The 18,820-nt window shown below is 36.0% G+C and overlaps 1 protein-coding gene across 1 annotated transcript; it reads right to left on the bottom strand.

Moving 5' to 3' along the window:
* Positions 1-4,049: 4,049 nt before the first annotated feature.
* On the bottom strand, positions 4,050-18,508 carry LOC140153290 (uncharacterized). Its single transcript, XM_072176003.1, has 2 exons — positions 18,415-18,508; positions 4,050-6,904 (listed from the first exon to the last, which is right to left on the bottom strand). Exon 2 carries the CDS (start codon positions 6,875-6,877, stop codon positions 5,108-5,110), a length of 1,770 nt encoding a protein of 589 aa, XP_072032104.1. The 5' UTR covers positions 6,878-6,904; positions 18,415-18,508; the 3' UTR covers positions 4,050-5,107.
* Between the last annotated feature and the right edge of the window lie 312 nt (positions 18,509-18,820).

Here is an 18,820-nt window from a genome sequence, read left to right as displayed (position 1 = left end):
AAAATTTTGACCTTTCATATTGAAGATATGGATTTTTTCCCAAAAAGACCTAATTTTTTTGGTGTTTTGGGAAAAAAATCCATATCTTCAATACTGAAAGGTCAAAATTTTCAATTGATCGTCAGCTTTTCAACCCACCTACATACACTTTAAGTATAAATCATCAGATTTATAAAGTTTACTTCAAGTACTGTTAAATATCAAAAATATCAATTTTTAATGATTTGCCATAAAATGTGTATTAAATTGCGAATTTCAAAAATTCAAAATTATTTGATATCAGAATGACATTCTTCGTATTCAGAATGCAATTCGACATGTCTGATGTGCTCTAATGTCCCAAAATAAATACTGTCCAAACGTTCATACCCCAGCCCTTTTTGGGAAAAAAATCCATATCTTCAATATGAAATGTCAAAATTTTCAATTGACCGTCGGCTTTTCCTTCCTGCTACATACACTTTAAGAATATATCATTAGATTTATATAATTTACTTGAGGACTGTTATATATCAAAATTGAAAAATATCAAATTTTTATAATTTGTCATAAAATTTGTATTATATTGTGATTTTCAAAAAATGAAAATTATTTGATATCAGAAAGACATGCTTCAGTATTCAGAATGCAATTCGATAGGTCTGAGGTGCTCTCATGTCCCACAAAAATACTGTCGAAAGCATAATAAACGCTCATTTTAGATCCCTTAAAGCCACAGATATTTGTAATATGTATGTTATTTTGTGTATTCATACAGGCCTATAGTTAAATGCCTGCCTGCATGCATGTACCCAGTATCTGGCAAGTTTTAAATGATGTTATACATAATAGGTGTTAAAGAAACAAATACACTATAATGAATGTTTTCATTCATTCAATGGAAAGAATGTTTTCATTCCATGAAAGATGAAATGATTAATTTAGTTCACTCTTCAACCTCATTGAATGGAACATTCCATCTTTCAAGTAATGAAAATTTTCTAACCATTGCATACAACAAGCACTATGCTTATTTTTTAGTCGAAAAAGGCTACCTATGCAGTTAGGAAGCTGAGACAAACATTGTTTTTTGTTTTATCTACCACTGACAAGCAAGAAGGTTGATGTGAAGCACTGGTTATTATTGTAAATGTTGTTGGTGGTATCAATCATATAAATTATAATATAACTCAATTCTATTATATTAAAGACTACAAGTTATAAATGGTCTTGTAGTAAAATTGCATGATTATATAGCTATGTAAATACTCAACAAATATAAACAGTATGCAACATAAGGTTTGTATGTGTAATGATCGCATATTCTTTCCCTCATTTATCAAGTTGACAAGGATTTGATCATGTATTTTTGAGACACTTTTCAATTGATGATAGTATCATGGAAGCCTATCTGACATCACCCAGCATAGTTCTGTAGATTGTTGAATTCCTGCTTCTCTAGTATGGGTAAGCAGATAATAGACATGAAGTAGATGCACCTTGAACAGTATTTATATTTTTCAAAGAAACTTGTTCAGTCTACCAAGCCCATGTTACTTATCATCATTTTTGGCTCGCTACCTATACCAGTATCAAAACATCGATGAATATGTTCTCATTAGTCAAATTCACCTGTATCTCTTGGGGAAAAATCAGGGTTGTTTAAATGTGTTTAACTTAAGTGAATGAGGATCATGGTGATGGTGGGCCAAGAACGTTTGGAAACCAGTTTTCAATCAATAACACTGATGACAAGGGATGAAATCAAAGCTTGCATGTCGGTTGACCGGCGGTTGAACCATGTTTCATTGTTTAGAACAATAGAAACCAGCTCCAACCGGACAGAACCACCTGGAACTGGCGGTTGACCGCTGGTTGAGTTTTGATTTCATCCCTAACATTCTAGACGATGAAAGAGATTAAATTTTTTAGTTAAAAACTTATTGTCCAAACATAAAAGCTTTGGAGGTTATGCTAAAATAAGAGTGGAAATTCTAATTATGTAGATATGTGTGTGAAAATTATTTTTATATATCAATGTTTCATTTTTAAACAGTTATTGTGAGACCTTGGAATAGATTCATCAGGATTGTATAGAGTCATAAAGTTTTCAATTTATGTGGACAAATCCAAGTTCTACTCACTGTTTAGACAGTTTCGTCATCCAGGTCGGGTGACTTCTTCAGTAATGCGATGATCCGCCTACTCTCCTGCGAAATTTCTCATTCCTCGGTGCACAGTTCTTAACAGCGGATCATACATGTAGGCGGATCATCGCATTACTGAAGAAGTCACCCGACCTGGATGACGAAACTGTCTAAACAGTGAGTAGAACTTGGATTTGTCCACATAAATTGAAAACTTTATAGTTATTGTGAGAATAAATTTTAACATGGCCTGTAAGCTTAATACATTGACAACCAGAAGGGTACCCATCAGAATCTGGCTTTTTAATGAGATAAATTATTTTTGTGATTTTACATGTAGGGTAAAAAAGTAGCTTTGTGTATATCTGTATGGAGTATGTAAAAGATATGCAAGTTGTAAATTAAAAGTGTTCTCTTTCATCTGTTATGAATTTAGATGGAGAAGTTTTGACAAACTGAATATTAAAATATGTTCATGTAACTCAGAAATCAGAACTGTGTATGGCTATGTACATCATGCATGTGTAATGTATCATTAAATTACCAGCAGCTGAAAACAAACCTGTTGTTGTACCACTTCTCTGTATTTTCTTTTTTTGTGTGGATTCAATATTTTCAAGTTAGTCTGTTTTGGAATGGTTATTATCTCTATTTCAAAATCCATATTCCTAATATGATGTGACCAAAGAGATAAGTCTGGACCCTGCCAAGTCTGTGTGTATGGAGGGAAATTACTGTATTTCAGGATTATTTTGCCACAAGTCTGGCCATCTTGAGATTTGAAGTGTGTGCTTGGGTGTGTTCAGCATGTTGCACCGATCACACATACAAATCTTTGTAACATTCAATTTTTTTAAAGATGCTGATTATCTGTCATTCTATTTTGGACTTTTGCTGTAAAATGCTGGAGGTACAATATTTTGGTCTCCATGCTTGACTTGAGTATCCACGCCCATCCAGATTTAAAGAAAGAGTAATTATGCAGAACCTTCTGAAAGCTATTGTAATTGAACACCATCCAATGTATGCATACAATTGGTTTGTGCAATTGGATTTAGGATTAGGTAGATTATAATGTCTGGATATGCCTTATGTTGGCAGATTTACCATAGCATTATACACTGGGGCCATTCAGACCACAGATATTGGAACAATATCTGTGTTCGTACTTGTTTAGTTCTGTTCCAATATCTGTGGTCCACCATTCAATTATTCCCATTAATTATTTTGAAGGTATCTAATTCCAAAATAGCCTGAGGGCATGTAATCAAAGTTTGGAATTCCACTGATTTCAGCAATTGAAAAACTTTGTTGCAAAACCCCTTACATCCACTTGAGCAATTTTGAGAAAACATCAAGAAATCATCAAAAAAAGTACTGATATGTGACATGATCAAGGGGAATGAATCACATGTCGACCCTGGTCAAAAATGTGTTTTACATGTTTCCAAAGAGGACATTTAGAGCTTTCAGAAACTGAAAACCCCATGTAGATATGACTTTTCTTTGTGAAGTTACATTTATCAATCCCTGAAAACAATATAAAACAAAAGAATTTTAACACTTTCTTCGCCAATATCTCAAAATCAATATTAGCTTTTGTTGCAAACCCCCTTATATCAGTAATTTTTTTGATATGTTATCAAAATTGCTCAAGTGGATGTAATGGGTTTTAAAGTTCTTCAGTTAAGACCACTTAAATGACAGACTGCCGAATCTAGGGTTGTCTCGGTATATATTCATGCATTGAATTGCATATATATAAATTAATTAACAGACAAATCCAGGTTTGGTAGTCTGTCAAACTCATTGCATACTTCGGATATTGCAGCGAAAATGATTTCAAAACATACATTTGATCAAAACGTTTTCATAATAATTAAACGTCAGTTTATTTTTGACACTCATGAAAGATTTTACTATGAAAGCACCCTACAACAAAATTCTAAAAATTATTGTAAATTAATTCTTGGCAAACGTTTTTGCAAAATATTTTGTCAGTGCTTTACTAGTATTATGATATAATGTTTTGCAGCAATTTTTCAAAAATGTTTTTAAATGTTAATAAAACGATTCCCTTTATATACGTGTTGTATAAGCCGACATTTAAATGTTTTCTGTGAAACGTTTTGTGTTTGATGTACAATGTACATTTTGGATCATATTGTACAATTGTCCTTCTGCATTTCCTTTGGGATATATGTTACTGATCTTTGTTTTTACAAAAGATCAAGCCTAATGATGAGTCATATAAACAAGCACATAAACACAGATGATAGTTTCTTATTGTTTCATTATTTTGTTATATCATATTTCACAATATGCCAAGACCTGAATACTTGACTGTACACTGTTAAATTGCACGATGTTAGGTAACAAACCAGAAGTTTGATGACATGCTATAAAATGGAAGTCCTTGTGTTAGGGGGGAGAGAGTCAAAAAAGTCTAATAAACATTTGCTACCACGAAATGAGCATTAAGTCACAAGTTGGTAGTTTCAAGATGCCCTGGCTACTGTGTTGGTGTTCTTTGTTTCTCACGCACCTGTTCAAGCCAGAAGTATGTCTGTATGTCCTTTGTGAATGGGGCACAATGGGCCATTGTCAACGGACATACTGTAAAAGTGGAAATTTTTGTGCGATTAAATTTTTGCGCTTTGCCAATTTCTGTTTCCCTTAAATTTGTGATTCCATGTTTCCTTACATTGAACTATACACAAAAGGAATACAATATACATTGTATATTCGCGCATTGTTATTTTTGCGGTAGCAGTTTGGAACAAGAAAAGCGCAAAAAATAAATGTAGTACGAAAATTTCCAATTTACGGTACTACTGGCTCGTACAGGTGCTTGTCAAACAAAGAACACTAACTCCGTCACTGAGCCAGGATGTCTTGAAACTACAAACTTGCAACTTTATGCTCATTTTGTGGTAGCATGTCACAGTATAATGTCTACATTATATTCCAAAGTCATATTTTTAACAGTCTGGTGCAACTGGTTCAACCACAACTATGTCCTGGGCTGACACAGGCAATGTTTCTACAATGTCTGTCTCAAATCTGCTATGAGAATGTTTCATTGGCACCATCGTTGGCAGATCAGAAAACATGTGGTTGGTTGAAGCTCTACTCGCACGTTTTTTAATCACTGAATGATTTTTGTGGGAAATACTGTACAAAGCTTTCTGTGATAGTTTAGTCACCATTGTTGCTAGACTTGCAGATTTCTTCGGCAGCTTGTTCTTGGTGCTGGTAAGATGGGATTTTGCTCCTCTACCCATTGTTGGTAATTTATCATCAGAACTCATCCCAACATGGCTGGAAATGTTTGCTGTACGGACTACTTGCAAAGCATTCTGGGATTGAGTTGTAACCATTGTTGATAATTCATCATCAGAATCCACACTTGTACTCCTGGAAATGTTTTTTGTCCTGCCTATCTGCAATGAACTCTGGGATTGCACTTTTGTTTTTGGTAAATCAGGAACTATGCTAGCACTGGAATTCACATAATCTGAGTAGATGACTGATCCAGACTGTTTCAAGTGACTTCTAAGATGGCCTTCAAGATGACTTCTTTGTGTAAAACACCTGTCACAAAGTTTGCAATTAAAAGGTTTTTCATTTGTGTGGATTCTCATATGCACCACAAGGCTTGCCTTCTGTGTGAATCCCTTCTGACAATGGTCACACTTAAATCGCTGGTTATCTGTATGAGTTTTTATATGCCTGTTATACTTTGGCTTAGTTAAAAATATCTTTTGACAAAACTCGCATTGATAAAGTGTTCCAGTAGTGTGAGTCTTCATGTGCTGTGCAATCTGGGTGTCATCCGCAAGTTGTTTCTTACAAACTGTACACTGATGTAATTTTGCCTTGAAGTGTGTTTTAACATGTGCCGCTAGATATCGATGTGATGCAAAACATTTGCCACACTGTTCACAGGGGAAAGGTTTCTCTTCCGTGTGAGTTCTGCGGTGAATTTTCAAATCATTATTTCTGGCAAAAAATTTATGACAATACTCGCATTCAAAAGGTTTGAGTTTTGTGTGTGTAATCATGTGGGTTTTAAGAGTTGTAACATGAGCAAAAGATTTTAGACAATGCTCGCATTTGAAGGGTTTCTCTTTGGTGTGAATTCTGATATGGCGATCAAGACTATTCCGACGACTGAAACATCTCCCACAATAATCACATCGAAATGGCTTAACTTTAGTATGAGTCATAATGTGGTTCTTTAGATTTGTACTATATGCAAAAGATTTATCACAGAACTCGCAAATGAATGTCTTCTCTTTAGTGTGTGACAGTATATGCCGATCGAGACTAGACTGCTGTGTGAATGATTCCTCGCAATTTATAATTTCTGGGGATTTATTACTTTTGCTATGAGTTGTTGTAACATGGTATGTCAGAAACTCCTTTTGTGTGAAGCTCTGTGGACAAAATTTGCATTCAAAATACTCGGAGATGTCATCATCAGTACATGTAGCAGTAGCTCTACTTTCTTCGATTGAGCTATCCTCATTTTCCTCATAGTTTGACTTCTCACTAACCGATGAATAGTCAATGATAGTTATTCGCGGTATAAGGTGGTACCAACTTTTGCAATACCCATGCAAATGTAGCTTCTTCTTAGCTTGAGTTGTGGCAAATTTCATCCAATGTTTGTCCACATGTTTGCGGAGTTGATTGAAAGAATGAAACCGAAGTTCACAAAACTTACATGACAGCGCCCTCAAACCCATAGTGTGGGAACGGCATCTGTATGGGATCTGTGTGATTAGAAAACAAAGATATAATTCAAATATTAATTCACTTTCTAATCCTAGGATACTATAAGCATTCATTTGAGGAGACAAATGACTTGTAGACCATCGCACACTGAACAAGTTACAATACCATATTCAAAATGACACTCCTGCAATGAAACAACTTTCTTGCTTGTTTCAATAAGAATTTATACAAAGTTACCCATGATTTACATGCCTGCCAGCTTCTCTCAATTAGTAACAACAAAAACAACAACAACAACAACAACGAAACAACACAACAATGCAAATAACAAGGTTATGTTATTTCTAGAGATTGGCTTTGAAAATTACAGTGGACATCAAATTCAAAACAAATTTTCCCTCTTAAATTTGTAAATGATCACAATAAATTATATGATGATAGGAAGGGATGTAAAAATCCTATTTTGGGCACAGTGCTTCCCATAAGGGGCTATCATTTTCTTCAGGGGGTTTTCAAATATACTTGGGGGGGTCATAAAATTTTGGAAAGAAAAAGAGGAAGGGGAGTTGGGTCATAAAATATTTGATGACCAAAATGTAGGGAAGGCCACAGATAGTGTGTTTATTTTATTCAAAGAGACTGATTTCAATACAATTTTAGCCTGTTTAGGAGGTAAGGTGTATCGGTGGTGGGTGTGGGGTCATAAAATTTTTGTTAGGGGCTGTGCAATAATCATGATTATTAAGGCTTGCCAAAAATCGCTGTCCCCCCCTCTCGCCCATAAAAAAATCGCTTGCTCCCCTCTCGGCCCGCTAAAAAATCTTGGCCCCCTTGCACATGCCAAATTTTTGGGATCCCAATTTGCAAACCTTAAAATAGTCTGTATACATGTTGCGAGCGCAGCAAGCAGGAAAATTTGCATAGCATTTCCCTACAGTTTTCCTAAGCCTTTTCAGAGCGTTTTATTTAAAAGGCGCCCCAAGAATGTGTGCCAAAAATCGCTTGCCCCCTCTCTCGGCTTGCCAACAATTGCTTGCCCCCCCCTTTTGGCTTGCCCCTCTACCTCCCCAGGGCTCATATTATTGCACAGCCCCGAAATAACCCTGGGTCGCAATTTTATTGACGCCGATTTTGTGTAAATTTGGATCCCTGCTCAAATTGAGCAAATTGTTACCGGTAGATGAAGTTTCAGAGAATTTACAGGCTGAACGCTAGTCAGTCGATGCCTATGTTCAACAAGACCCACTCAGTCACATAATTAGGCACTTGAAACGATCGAATTCAGTGTTGAAATAAGCAAAACTTTTAGTTAACACCTTTTCACGTAATAATTAATTTTCACAGTCAAATGAAAAGCAATAATTTTCATTTCTTCGGTAAATGTCAGAAGAAAACTATAATGCTTGGTACCGTACTGTATATTTTTTTCAAACCCTGGTGTTAAACTTTTTCGATTTTCACAGGCTTCATTTTGCCCCGCGAGCTTTTTCTGGGGTTAACTTTTTTGCTTTTCAAAGTAACATAATTCGCTGACGAAAGATATTTCCCAACTTTCTAAAGCACATCATAATGGGCTATATGTCATAGTTTTGTCAGAATTTCGGGTTTGATTGCACCATTTTTCAATTCCGACTACCAATTTTGTCAAAATCAATCGCGAATGTACCCATGGATGGATGATTTTGCAAGCCACAATAGAAATATCGATTATTTCTGCCGGTTATATTAGAAATGAAGCACTGGTTGGACATTTTGGGAGTCGCAAGTGGAAAAGGTGAAATCAAAACGGATATTCTGACAAAACTATAATATATAAACCCACACGATGTGCCTTACAGAGGTGGGAAATATCTTTCTTTAGCGAATTATATTAGTTTGAAACGCTAAAACATGAATTCCGCAAAAAGCTCGCACGCGAAATTAAGGTCTATAAAAACAAAAAAAAAGATACAATTTCATGCCTACATGTAATTTTAACACCAGGATTTTTAAAAAATGTATATCCAAGCACTATGTTTTTAACTGACATTACACATCGTCATCATCCCTATATCTTCGTGTTAAAAATTGCCGTGATAGTACAGCGAATCCTCTCGTTTTTTAACAGCTATGCATCGAGATTTTGTTCGAGATAGGCCGAGCAACTCAGGCTAAGCATACCATGACTATCATATATGAGATACCACAGCGTTTCTATATTCTACACATTTATTACGATTTGTGTATGCTCTAGTACCCCATATGATGTTTCTATTACAAGAAAAAAATTTGTTTTCAGGTAAAACCAGAGTTTTTTGTTTCCAGTACACTCACTCGAAAATCAGTACACTAATTAGCGGGGCCTTGCAGCTTGCTGTGGATATCTTTTACTGCATTTTTAATGTAAAAAATTTGAAATCCAATGTAAAAATTGAGATATATTTAATTTTGAGAATGACATTTATACTATATAGGTATAAAGGAACGCGTTTAGCCCATCCAGGTGCACGTCCACTAACACAATGCATATATGTAAACTTTCTTTATCTGTGTCAATAATAGAATATTGATTTCAACGGAGTATTGAGCTGTATGGAAAAAATATTTATAATACAGGGTGTTGACACTGTGCATTACTGAAGGAAAAAAAATTATTGCTTTATATTTGACCAAGAAAATTAATTTCAAAGCTAAAAGGCGTATTTCTGAATTATGCTGATTTCAACTTTTTGGGCGACTATGCATAACAAAAGAAGCTGTGACCAGCGTTCAGTGTTTAAATGACTGATCAACAAGATTGTGGACATAAAATACCCATTTTTTGGCAGGTCAAAAGGGGGGGGGGGCGGGCAAGTGATTTTTGGCACAGATATTTTTGGCACCGTTTACACCCTAAAAAGGTAGGAAAACATTAAATAGGAACACATTCAAATACCGGTATGCAAAATTTCCTGCTCGCTGAACTCGCATTATAATGTCTAATGATAAGACAATTTAAGGTTTTAAATTTGGGTTCCCAAAAATTTAAGTGTGGGGGGGGCAAAGATCTTTTGGCACATCAAAAGGAGGGCAAAGGTTTTTGGCACATCAAAGGGGGGCAAAGATTTGTTGGCATGGCCAAAGGGGTGGGGGAAGCGATTTTGGGCAAGGGGGCAAAAAAAATATTTTCTTGGCCCCCCACTTTTTTGAGGCAAAACCCCAAAATCACACAAATTTCCACTTTTTATGGCAATTTTGCCCCCCACCCCTGAAATTCACTTTGCCCCCTCATGCCCTCCGAAAAAAATTCCTGGCGCCGCCACTGCCCACTTGGATTGCCAAAAATTGCTTGCCCCCCCCTTCGGCTCGCCAAAAATTTTTCATCCCACATATTACATAATCAGTGAAATTGTTGACTTTGAGTTCAAGTTCAAGTTCAAGTAGAATACTTCTCAACGCCTTATTAGGGCCAGGCGAGAAGGAAAAATGGTGTGCGCTGCGTGAAGCGATGACAATGCTATGTTGAGTGTGGAGTATTGTAGTGATTTGTGACTTCTTTCTTGAATTGCTTAGTTGACTCGATGGTTATGATTTCGTTGGGGAGTTGATTCCAGTCCTTTATTGTTTTTGGAAAATAGGAATGTACCCAGCAGTCTTTGGTTCCGGTTGGTCGTTGGTAAGCTTTGCTGTGATGATGTTTGGTACGGCGGTTAACCGGCTGCAGAAACGTTCTTTCAGGGATGGCAGCCTGTCCATTGGCGATCTTATGCATCATGGTTACCCTTGCTACCTTCCTCCTCTGTTCGAGGGAGTCCCAACCCAATGTTGAGATCATGCTACTTGGACTACTCTCTCTGCTGTAATCATTTTTCACAAACCGCGCTGCTCTTCTCTGAACAGACTCAATTTTCTTTATTTGCTCCAATACGTGTGTGTCCCAAACAATGGAGGAGTATTCCAATAGCGGTCTGACCAGGGTAGTGTATGCGGTGGCCTTTAGGTCTTGGGGGCATGACACAAGGTTTCTTCGTATGAAACCTAAGGACCTGTTGGCTTTGGCTGTGATGTTGTTAATATGTTTTGCCCACTTAAGGGGGTACTACACCCCTGCCCAATTTTGTGGCTATTTTTACATTTTTCTCAAAAATTATAGCGCATTGGTGACAAGTAAAGATATGTATATTATAGGGGCAAGGACTACAACTACTGCACTGGAACTTTTATTTCAGCACAGACAACAGTTGTGGAGTTACAGTCCAAAATGAGGGAAAACCAATATTTGATCAATAAATCAATAACTACTTGCCTTGAGTTGCTGAATTTGCAGTGCAGTAGTTGTAGTCCTTGCCCCTATAATATACATGTCTTACTTGTCACCAATGCGCTATAATTTTTGAGAAAAATGCAAAAATAGGCACAAAATTGGCCAGGGGTGTAGTACCCCTTAAGATCATTTGTGATCTCTACCCCAAGGTAGGTGTGGCTTTTTGTCTCTTGCAAAGTAGAGTCTCCCAGTGTGTATTCCATCTCTATGGGTTTCTTTTTGTGTGTAATTCTTACCAGAAAGCACTTCTCGGCGTTGAATGACATTTGCCAAGTGTGCTGCCATTGGTCAAGAGTTTGAAGATCATGTTGTAGTTTAACTGTGTCAGAGGTGGATGCTATGTTGCGGTAGACTACACAGTCGTCCGCAAATAAGCGTATGGAGGATGATATGTTGTCCGGCAGGTCATTCAAGTATATTAAAAACAGTAATGGACCTACCACTGTCCCTTGAGGGACTCCAGATAGTACTTTCACCCAGTCTGAGTACTCACCACCTAGGACCACACGCTGTTTGCGGTGTGTCAAGAAATTTTTAATCCATGCATGGATGTTACCAGTGATGCCATAGTTCTGGAGTTTTAGTAAAAGTCTGTTATGTGGAACGCAATCAAATGCTTTACTAAAATCCATTACTATGAGATCTGTTTGTTGTTTGTTTTGAAGAGATAGGGCAAGATCATGAACAGTTTGGATAAGCTGCGTTTAGGAATGATTTGCCCTAAATCCATGTTGCTTATCTGTCAATATACGGTGGGTTTCAAGATGAATCATAATGTGTGAATGTAAAATGTGTTCAAATATCTTTGAGATGATGGATGTGAGGGATACAGGGCGGTAGTTCCCTGGTGATGTTCTATCCCCTTTTTTGTATATTGGCGATACGTTGGCAAGTAACCAGTCATTTGGTGGTGTGGCTGAATCCAGAGATTTCTGGAATATAACAGTTAATGCAGGACCTATTTCATCAGCGGCAATTTTCAAGATCTTAGCCGGGATGTTATCAGGTCCGGAGGCCTTGTTTTCTTTCTGATTTTTTAACAACTTCACTATACCTGCTGTGGTAAAGTTGATTTGAGGAATGTTTGGATACAACACCTTGAGCGTTGTCAGTGAGGGATCGAGAGGGCGCTTTTGGTGAACACCGACTCGAATTGGTTGTTAAGAACTTCAGCTTTCTGAATATTTTCAGAAACGAGGTTTCCCCCACTTCTTAGAGTGGAAATTCCAGTATTGTCTTTTTTCATTTTATTTATAAAGCTCCAGAATTGCTTAGGTGATTCTAAGCAAGTTCCTTTGACGTACTCCCAGTATGCTTTCTTTGTTTCAGTTTTTACCATTTTTCTCTGTTTTTTGAAGTTTTCCCAATCTTCGGTCAGATTGGACTTGCGTGCCTTATTATAGGCGCGTTGTTTTCTCCGCAGGAGGCGCTTTATGCGCGGAGATATCTAGGGAGATTGGTGTTTTTTACCAACCATTTTACTCGGTATGTTTGCATCCATAGAAGCATGTATTCCATCTTTGAATGTATTCCACAGGTCTTCAACAGATGAAGAGGTAGTATTTGCCATATCAGTTATATTTTCACAAAGAGTTTTTATCTCCTGTTTGAGTCCTTCAAGATCTATTTTTTTATAAAGGTAAATTTTCCTTTTCTTTTGTTTTTCAACACTTGGTTTTGTTTCCATGTCTATTAACGGAATCCCGTCATGGTCACTAATGACGGGTGTTACAATACTCCGGCTAACCAATGATGGGTGAGAAGTCAGGAACAGATCAAGGATGTTACCCTTGGCTTTCTAGTGGGTTCTGTGGAAACAGGACGGTTCGCACCCTTTCAATTTCGGACCCGTGCACTTTCGCCCCCTTTCAATTTCGCACCCGTGCACTTTCGCCCCCTTTTTAAACCGCGGGTAATGTGCTGCTGTTGATTGATGATGCACGATCGATCGCTTCAACTCCCGGTACAGTGGGGTGTTGTATGTGTATAGTATTGGTTGACTGTTTAGTGTTGATTGTCTGTGTTTGCAGTACCGGTACTGAGTCCGGCGTGTACAAAAGCAAATAGTATGTTTACCGGGATGTTGATGATGGACTCTCCGGTTCGATTGAATTTAATAGGTCTATATTATTACAATGTATTAAATGTGCTTCGACTGAAGATTGGTATTCATTATGTTTTTGATTTGTTTTTTTATTTACTTAGGCCTATTTTATTTTATTTTATTTCATTTCTATTTTATTTTATTTTAGGCCTATTTATTATTTTTTATATTATTATTATTATTATTATTATTATTATTATTATTATTATTATTATTATTATTATTATTATTATTATTATTATTATATTATATTATTATTATATTATTATTATTATTAAAATTATGTTACCTTATTAGTACTTTATTAATAGCTTTAGTAATTTAGTGTTAAATTATTTATGGCCTATAAAATTTATATAGGGCCTAATATTGATTTGGCCAAAAATTTGATGGCTTATAATTTATAATTTTATCCCATCTTTATGTTGCGAATTGATCTTCTTTGACATGAAGCTAATGGGAAAAAATATTTAGCAAATTTCTCAAAGGCAAATGTGCACAAGCAAAACAAACGCCTGGCAGCAGCTTTGCGATAATGATGTACTGACTAACTTTCGCCACCTTTCTTCACCGCGAGTATTAGCTGCCACTAGTACGCGAAAGCGCCGGGCGTGACATGGGTTCAATCAATGCAATGGTAGCCTACGGTGACTAGGCAGTAGCACGCATATATTCGTCCCAGAACATACCCGTACCGGATCGATTGCTTGACAAGTATCCGGGCCACGCGGCCGCGTGACTGTATACATAACATAAGGTGTTACTTCTTCAACCCATTATGTGATGAATGACTTACGGGAAAGCGCCGGGTATGGTGTGGGTTCAATCAATGGTACCGTAAACAGACACGCAAACGTGCCATATGCCTAGTGACGTACGATCGAGCCCCGCGAAGCCCCCCGGGCCCCACGGCCGCGTGCCGGTATAAACTTGTCAAGAAATACATGCATACAAAGATATTTATTTACGAACAATATGTTACGATTGCATATTGAGAAATATTACAATTGCATCCATATTCTTTGCCAAATATAAAATATCATTAATCAGGAAAGTTTTCTGTTCGTTTTAATGAGAAATGTAAATAATGAACCAAATGTTTTAACTTTTATGTCTTAATGAATGATGTATTTTGTCTGTGTTCTTAATTAATTTAATATATATATTTCTACAAGTGTTACGTAAATTGTATAAAACAAAGAAATGTAAATACTTTTAATGAATTTTGATATATTTGATGTATGATTTTTTGATGTTTATGTTTTAAAAAAATTCTTACATAGGGCCTATGTATAATTCTACAAATTGTTATGTATATTGTTTTCATGCTGACAGGGCCCCTGTAATAGCAGATTTATCTGAAGGGTAACCCTGTATAAATATGGTTTTAATAAATAACATAAGTAAATAAACAAATTTGTGGAAAAAATGCTATCCAATTCTGCATTGTAAATGATTGACATTTATATGTTCATGATTCATTTTGTTTACCGGCCTGTCAATCACGGACTCATTATGACGATGCTTCATTAACACCACGGCATATCTTACGCGGTATCTTATAATCCGCTAAATACTTTATGCCGACAATTTTAAGGCAGGATGTTTGAACTCGAAGATGTCAATAATGTAATAGCATCTATTTCTTAGATATTAATAAAGAAGATCGTGTAAAGGGGATGACTTTCTTTCTTTCTTTTTTATAGTGCTTTTTATCAAGAAAGCCGCTTTGTCTTGAAACATGTCTTGTTTTTGGATGTTGCTGCACATAATAATTTATTTCTATCATTTAGATTTGTTCAGTTCATCTTAATTTCTTTGTATTTAGTTTTCTTTTTCTTTTTTTTTTTTCTTTTTCTTTTTCTTTCTTTCTTTCTCTTTCTTTCTTCTTCTTTCTTTCTTTGTTTTTCTTTCTTCTTTCTTTCTTACACTTACACATTAAAGTATTTATTTTGGAACTTAGCTACAAATATTATGAATTGCAACTAAACACAGAAACGCTTATATTCAATTTATTATTATAACTATTATTGTTATTATTACTGTTATTATTATTATCATCATTGTTATTATTAGGGGCTGTGCAATAATTATGAGCCCTGGGGAGAGGGGGGCAAGTGATTTTTGGCACACATTCATGTGGCGCCTTTTAAATAAAACGCGGAAAACAGTAGTACGGAAATGCTTTAATATGCAAATTATCCTGCTCGCTCTGCTCGCAACATATATCTAGACCATATAAGGTTTGAAAATTGGGACCCCAAAAATTTGGCATGTGTAAGGGGGGGGGCAAAGATTTTTTGGCGGGCCGAGGGGGGGGCAAACGATTTTTGACAGACCGAGAGGGGGGGTGCAAGCGATTTTTGGTGGGCCGTTAAAAATTAACCGGGGAATAATTATTCCACAGCCCCTTATTATCATTGTTATTATTCTTATTATTATCATATTATTCTTATTATCATCATATTAATTTTTTTAATTAACTTTGTTTATATTATTATCATTGTTATTATTATTATTATTATTATTATTATCATTATTTTTTATTATTGTTATTGTTATTATTATTATTATTATGTTTATATGTTTTGTGTTACTCCCCCATTGGATTTTGTGTCATACTTTCATTGTTTTTAATTTTATCCATTGCTTGTTGACACTTGTATCCTTTTGGAACCATCCTTTGGTCGTCAGTTGTAACAAATTTCCCCTGTTTTTATACATACTATAATTTATAATTAAATATAAATTTATTATTATTACTATTTATTATTATTACTATTTTTATCATTCAATTCTAATTATTTCATTATTTTGGGTAAGCCTGCTGCTAAAATATCTGGCCTGTAATACGGTATATTCTGAGAAAAAAAATCGTTCCACTATTTTGTTTTAAAATATCCTTTCTTTCCTTCCTTCCCGGGTTTATCATGATTTAATAAGTGCATGCCCGACGGCCCAGTACTATAAACATACTACGCCGCATCGCCGGAGTTCAAGCAATCGATCGTGCATCAATCAACAGCATGACAGCAGCACAATACCCGCGGTATAATAAAGGTGGGCGAAAGTGCACGGGTGCGAAATAGAAAGGGGGCGAAAGTGCATGGGTCCGAAATTGAAAGGGTGCGAACCGTCCAGCATTCCATCTGTTCCAAGAGTGCACTACACTAAATCCTTCCGCATTTGGTGTAACCCTTCATAGTTCCGGTAAAAAATAGCGCCTATGCGAAATATATCGGCGTCCCAAGGGAACCAAATTTGAGTGACTCTTGGTTGTTTTGATAAAAACGATAGAATAGGAGCTCAACATTACAAATCTGTTCAGAAAATGTTCGAATCGAATGTACATGGGCAATAGGCCCTCGGAACAATATCATGGCCGGAACTGGTAAGGAGGCGAGAGTGTCGGCTGAAATTCGGGATGGCGCTGTTCAGGAGTTCGTATCTTTTAAGCTTGTCTCAACTTGTCCCAAAAATCATATTTAAATAAAAGTTTAATCTTTATTTAAGACGTTGATTCGATCAAAATATTAAAAATGTTGTTACATGGGGTAGAAAAACAAACTTACTTTCTTGTATTTTCCGTGTATTTCAATGGGACGATTATTTAGTGGTGTGCGCCCTTCAAGACTCATTTTTATAGGCTATGGACATGATTAATACCTGATTTTAAGTGCCAAAAAGTTGAGATTTTTGTCTGAAACTGATGTCTTTGCAAAGAAAAAAGATCTGTTTTTTATTTTCGTCTACAAATACGCGATTTCATTTTTAAACATACGAGAAATTTGCTTCAAAACACAAGTTCCCGTCGAATTGACAATTTAAGACCGGGCTATAGAAATTGAGCTATTTTGGCCACAATATCATAGAAGTGGTCACTTTTGATTATCTCGGTGCAGAAAAAATGAAACATCTTTGGAATTATTTTGATGCAAAATGTAATTATAAGATCAAAACTCAATTATAACCGTTTTGAAAATAATCACGGAACCTTTAATTGGGTCTCAATAGACATTTAAAGTCAAAGCATACTATATTACGGCCTAATGGTGGAAAAATGACGGCATTTTTATTATATGACCAAATATTCAATTCCCAAGAGAGAAATTTATCAAACAATTCTAATGATGGAGGGTCTCAATTTTAGATCTTGCAAAAATAATACACGCAGCTGGGAAATTTAACATTTTAGAGTGTCAAATTGACGTTATATCTACCCATACCCCCCCCCAATCTTTAGGCACATGCCTATTTGCACGTCCTTATATTATGCATGATATAAGAGTGGGGGGGGGTGATTTATATTTGTGATTGTACATATTTTTAGTAAACAAAGTCACTTTCCTGATGTTAATGGGATTATAAATACAGTTTAACATGGTCAAAATGTTGTTTTGGCCCTTGAATGCCAAAAATTGCGAAAAGTATCATATTTTTCACCCAGTCCCAGCTTGTTTGGAGCCCTGTTTTATAACTTTAGAGCGACTAGCGATAAAAAGCAATTACACTTTTGTAGGATGTTGACCATGCACTGATTCCAAAAATAAAGAATATCAAAAATATTTTTTCTTAGAAGAGTGCACTACACTAAATCCTTCCGCATTTGGTGTAACCCTTCATAGTTCCGGTAAAAATAGCGCCTATGCGAAATATATCGGCGTCCCAAGGAACCAAATTTGAGTGACTCTTGGTTGTTTTGATAAAAACGATAGAATAGGAGCTCAACATTACAAATCTGTTCAGAAAATGTTCCGAATCGAATGTACATGGGCAATAGGCCCTCGGAACAATATCATGGCCGGAACTGGTAAGGAGGCGAGAGTGTCGGCTGAAATTCGGGATGGCGCTGTTCAGGAGTTCGTATCTTTTAAGCTTGTCTCAACTTGTCCCAAAAATCATATTTAAATAAAAGTTTAATCTTTATTTAAGACGTTGATTCGATCAAAATATTAAAAATGTTGTTACATGGGGTAGAAAAACAAACTTACTTTCTTGTATTTTCCCGTGTATTTCAATGGGACGATTATTTAGTGGTGTGCGCCCTCCAACGAGAAGTCACAGACTATGTCAAGAAGCTGACGAGACAGAGTTGTGATTTTGTCCCTTCACCACAATTCAAATCAATGAAATAATGTTTCAAAAGGAAGAAGTATACTCACATGTGTCTTACTAACAGATTGGATACCCCAGTTATTTGCTAAACAGGAAATAATCAAAATAAAGCTGTTTGTTATTTTTAATTTTTTCTCTTTCCATCGCCGAAGTTGTAGGTAAACACAGCCCGTAACCTATTAATTAAATTTAGTGATGGGCGGCTACTGATATTTTTTTCGTACCTCATTTTGTTTTCATAAATCATAGAAGTCCCTTCCCTCCTCAATTTCTGGGATTTGTCAGATTTTTTATTTTATTTTAGATTTTAAAAACATTTTTAGACTTTGGAATGCTTAATACATATTTATAGATAAGTTTATTAGAGAACATGGTTCACGAGTCAAGTTCCAAGACTTGTGGTACTAGAGCTTCTAAAGCATAGACTCTCGCGCCGCTACGGGGGACATTTTT

The sequence above is a fragment of the Amphiura filiformis genome, chromosome 1 (genome assembly GCF_039555335.1).
Source record: "Amphiura filiformis chromosome 1, Afil_fr2py, whole genome shotgun sequence".
In the NCBI taxonomy this organism is placed as follows: domain Eukaryota; kingdom Metazoa; phylum Echinodermata; class Ophiuroidea; order Amphilepidida; family Amphiuridae; genus Amphiura; species Amphiura filiformis.
This window is presented reverse-complemented; position numbering and strand designations above follow the sequence as displayed.

Coding starts and splice junctions, on each gene's coding strand:
- LOC140153290 (XM_072176003.1), bottom strand. CDS start 6,877: ATGGGTTTGAGGGCGCTGTCATGTAAGTTTTGTGAACTTCGGTTTCAT.